The sequence below is a fragment of the Halyomorpha halys genome, unplaced genomic scaffold (assembly GCF_000696795.3).
Source record: "Halyomorpha halys isolate HHAL.00 unplaced genomic scaffold, Hhal_1.1 Scaffold2935.1, whole genome shotgun sequence".
Classification (NCBI taxonomy): Eukaryota; Metazoa; Arthropoda; class Insecta; order Hemiptera; family Pentatomidae; genus Halyomorpha; species Halyomorpha halys.
Genome location: NW_027112053.1, coordinates 12,230 through 14,832, shown reverse-complemented (window position 1 = coordinate 14,832; position 2,603 = coordinate 12,230). Strand labels below are relative to the sequence as shown.

At 29.0% G+C, this 2,603-nt stretch overlaps 1 protein-coding gene across 1 annotated transcript in view; it reads left to right on the top strand.

Annotated features, from left to right (window-relative positions):
- Nucleotides 1-2,553, top strand: part of LOC106691763 (kynurenine formamidase-like) — a 5,646-nt gene extending 3,093 nt beyond the window's left edge. Inside the window, exons 3-4 of the mRNA XM_014437648.3 lie at nucleotides 2,161-2,321; nucleotides 2,408-2,553. Of these exons, the coding sequence (XP_014293134.2) occupies nucleotides 2,161-2,321; nucleotides 2,408-2,553 (307 nt within the window). The remainder of the gene's footprint in view (nucleotides 1-2,160; nucleotides 2,322-2,407) is intronic.
- The last annotated feature ends 50 nt before the right edge of the window (nucleotides 2,554-2,603 follow it).

The following is a 2,603-nucleotide window of genomic DNA, read 5'->3' as shown; positions in this document are numbered from 1 at the left end:
TATGATATCTGACTCTGCTTAATGTGGCCTTGATTCTACGTACCGCCATCTTGGCTTTGTTTGGAATCACGAAGTTATTATAAACAATGAAACTTGGTTAGCTTGCTTTTTGGATAAACAAAACAAATGAAGAATCTTAAAATGATACATAAAAGAAAACATATTAAAAACCCTTTATACATCAAAAGATACTATTTACTACAAAAGGAGCATATTACAATATAAATGGTTTTTAATATACTTTTATTTTATATATCGTTTCAGTATTGTTTATTTGTTGTATTAAATCAAAAAAGCAAACTAACCAATTTTTTTCAGTCAAATATGGAGTGGAAAAGATCATGATTCAAAACAAAGAAGATGTCGGCTCGTGTTCTCCTGAAGTCTGTTGAATAGTGGACATGTTGAACAGATTAAAACATTTTAAACTTTATTTATCTTCCCATCATAATTGAAATTTTGATAAATTGAACTGAAATGATATATATAAAATAAAAACATATTAAAAACCATTTCTATATAAAAATAACTATTACTCATAAAAGAGGATAGTATTTTCTCTTTGGATTTACCTTAACATCCATATGCATAATCTATAAAAATATAAAATAAACTTCCTAGAAAATAATTAAGAATGTTAAATTATTATTTTCAATGCTCAGATAAATCTATTATGAATCATTATCCAATATTTGTTAATCTATATGATGTTCGTAAGTTCTTTATTCACCTAAAAATATTTATTTATTTATACTTACTGATACTACCTTCTTCTTTATTTTATTAATTAATGATTTATAGCTTTCAATTGTTTCCATATTGGATGTCTTATTGGTTTTCTTAGCCCAGATGGATGAGAATCAATGTTATTTTATTTTGAAATAATATTGAGTAAGCAGTCATATTAATATATTCAGTCCAGTGGTGAAAAAAATCTGAGAAAAAATTAATTTAACTGACAAGTTATATAAAATAAAACTTCTCTAACATAAAAGAAATGCTTTAGAAAAATTATTCTAATGTTCAAATATTTAAATTTATAACTTAAAAATTAAAAATATTTATGTCACACTCAATTGATTAAATAAATTTTACTTATCAACATAATGCATTAATATGCTGTTAAGAACATCTTACAATCTCATAATACAAAGGAATTATCTATAAATTGTAAATAATTCTTAATGTAGATTTATCATAACTAAAAGATATACATTTTCTTTTATGATCAAAATATTTTACAATATTACAATATTTACAATTTTACAATACAACATTATTTTCTTCACACTATTAATATTCTTCTTCTTCTTCTTTTATTGGTACTACAGGCGCATGAAGCTGCCCTTGGCCAGCTCAACGGCTGCCAATCATCTTTCTATATCTTCTGTAAGGGTAACTGGGATCCTCAATTATTGTCCTCAATTGTTGGCCTCCTTCAAAAACTTGAAAATACAGCACTACTTGGTATTTAATGAAATTCTGTGTGAAAATGAAAAAAAAAAAAAAAGAATGTAACAAATACTTTCAATATGATTCAAGGAACCTATAAAGAATAAGCCATGTCATGTAATGGTTTTCAAGAGGCACACGAGATTCAAACATGGCCAGAAGGACATTTTGGACGATAAACACACTGGGAGACCTTTAACAAGCTGAAATGATAAACATTTTAAAAAAAGTGCCTGAAACATTTAACTCTAACAATCACCCTGCTGAACATCTTACTGTTACATTAATTCTGATTAAAGGATTGAGTCCTCCCAGAGATCAAAGATGATTGTGTTCTTCAACTACAACAATGTGCCATTCTTATTTGTCACTCGCTGCCAAAGTTTTAGCCAAATTTAATGTGGTTAACTGCCACAACTACCCTAACGCCATGACCAAGTTCCCAGAGACTTCTTTTCTCTCATAATCAAGAAATACCTGAGAGGGAAGAGATTCAAATCAGTTCCAGCAGTCCAGAAAGCTGAGAGGTTTTATGCTCTATGTGTTCTAAGAAACCTGGCAGTAGTTTTTTCATGTCAGAGGGTCTAATATGGAAGATTTTTAGTTCACTGTATAAAAATATTTAGTAAATTTTTGATTATGAGTTCAGTATTTAAACTCTATGGACAAACCATGTACTGTTAATTAATAGTGATGAATTTTTTCCAGGTTTATTAAAATGATAGCAGACTCAACCCGAGGATATTGGTATGCATCAAATCAGTTTGAGACTGCAGAACATGGTGGAACTCACCTCGACGCTCCATACCATTTCAATGAAGTAGGATGGAAATTGAGTGAAATACCTCTATCCAGGTTAATAACAACAGGTGGCAACTCTTATGTTAATTCCTTAAATTATAATTGCTAGAATTATAATTAAGAACAAAATGATCCTTTTGTCGAATTTTGCTAGGTGTTTTCTTGAATGCTTCTTCTGAGACTAATGGAAATTGTTCTTTTATGTTATCAACTAAGGAACTTAACAAATGGGAGAAACAAAATGGGCCATTTCCAAACAATTCTGTTCTACTCATTAGCTTTGGTTGGGCATCAAGGTAAGTTTAATCTGTTAAGCCCACCTTACACAATTAATATTATTAGAATATGAT